Genomic DNA, 347 nt, shown 5'->3' on the forward strand with positions numbered 1-347 from the left:
CCAAGGCGCCGGCACAACCCCCGGTCCCCAGTGTGACCTGCAGGGACTGTGGAGGAACGAGCTGGGCTCCAACATGACCCTCTCGGCCCTGGACGCGGCCGGGACCTTCTCGGGTTCCTACCACACCGCCGTGGCGGCCACCAACAAGCAGATCCTGGTGTCACCCCTGCAAGGGGCCCAGCAGCACCCCGGTGCCAAGGGGCAGCCCACCTTCGGCTTCACCGTGCAGTGGCAGTTCGCAGGTACAGCGGTCCCCAGCAGGGCACCCCAGGGCAGCCAGTGATCCCCTGCCCATGCTGGGAGTGGGGTGCTGGTCCCACATATCTCCATGGCACCCAAAGAAACAC

The 347-nt window shown here is 67.1% G+C and overlaps 1 protein-coding gene across 1 annotated transcript in view; it reads left to right on the plus strand.

Annotated features, from left to right (window-relative positions):
* Positions 1 to 347, plus strand: part of LOC103926009 (avidin-like) — an 11,877-nt gene that overhangs the window by 847 nt on the left and 10,683 nt on the right. The window contains exon 2 of the mRNA XM_009334817.1: positions 32 to 242. Within this exon, the coding sequence (XP_009333092.1) occupies positions 32 to 242 (211 nt within the window). The remainder of the gene's footprint in view (positions 1 to 31; positions 243 to 347) is intronic.

This window comes from Pygoscelis adeliae, unplaced genomic scaffold, assembly GCF_000699105.1.
Source record: "Pygoscelis adeliae isolate BGI_AS28 unplaced genomic scaffold, ASM69910v1 Scaffold102, whole genome shotgun sequence".
Lineage (NCBI taxonomy): Eukaryota > Metazoa > Chordata > Aves > Sphenisciformes > Spheniscidae > Pygoscelis > Pygoscelis adeliae.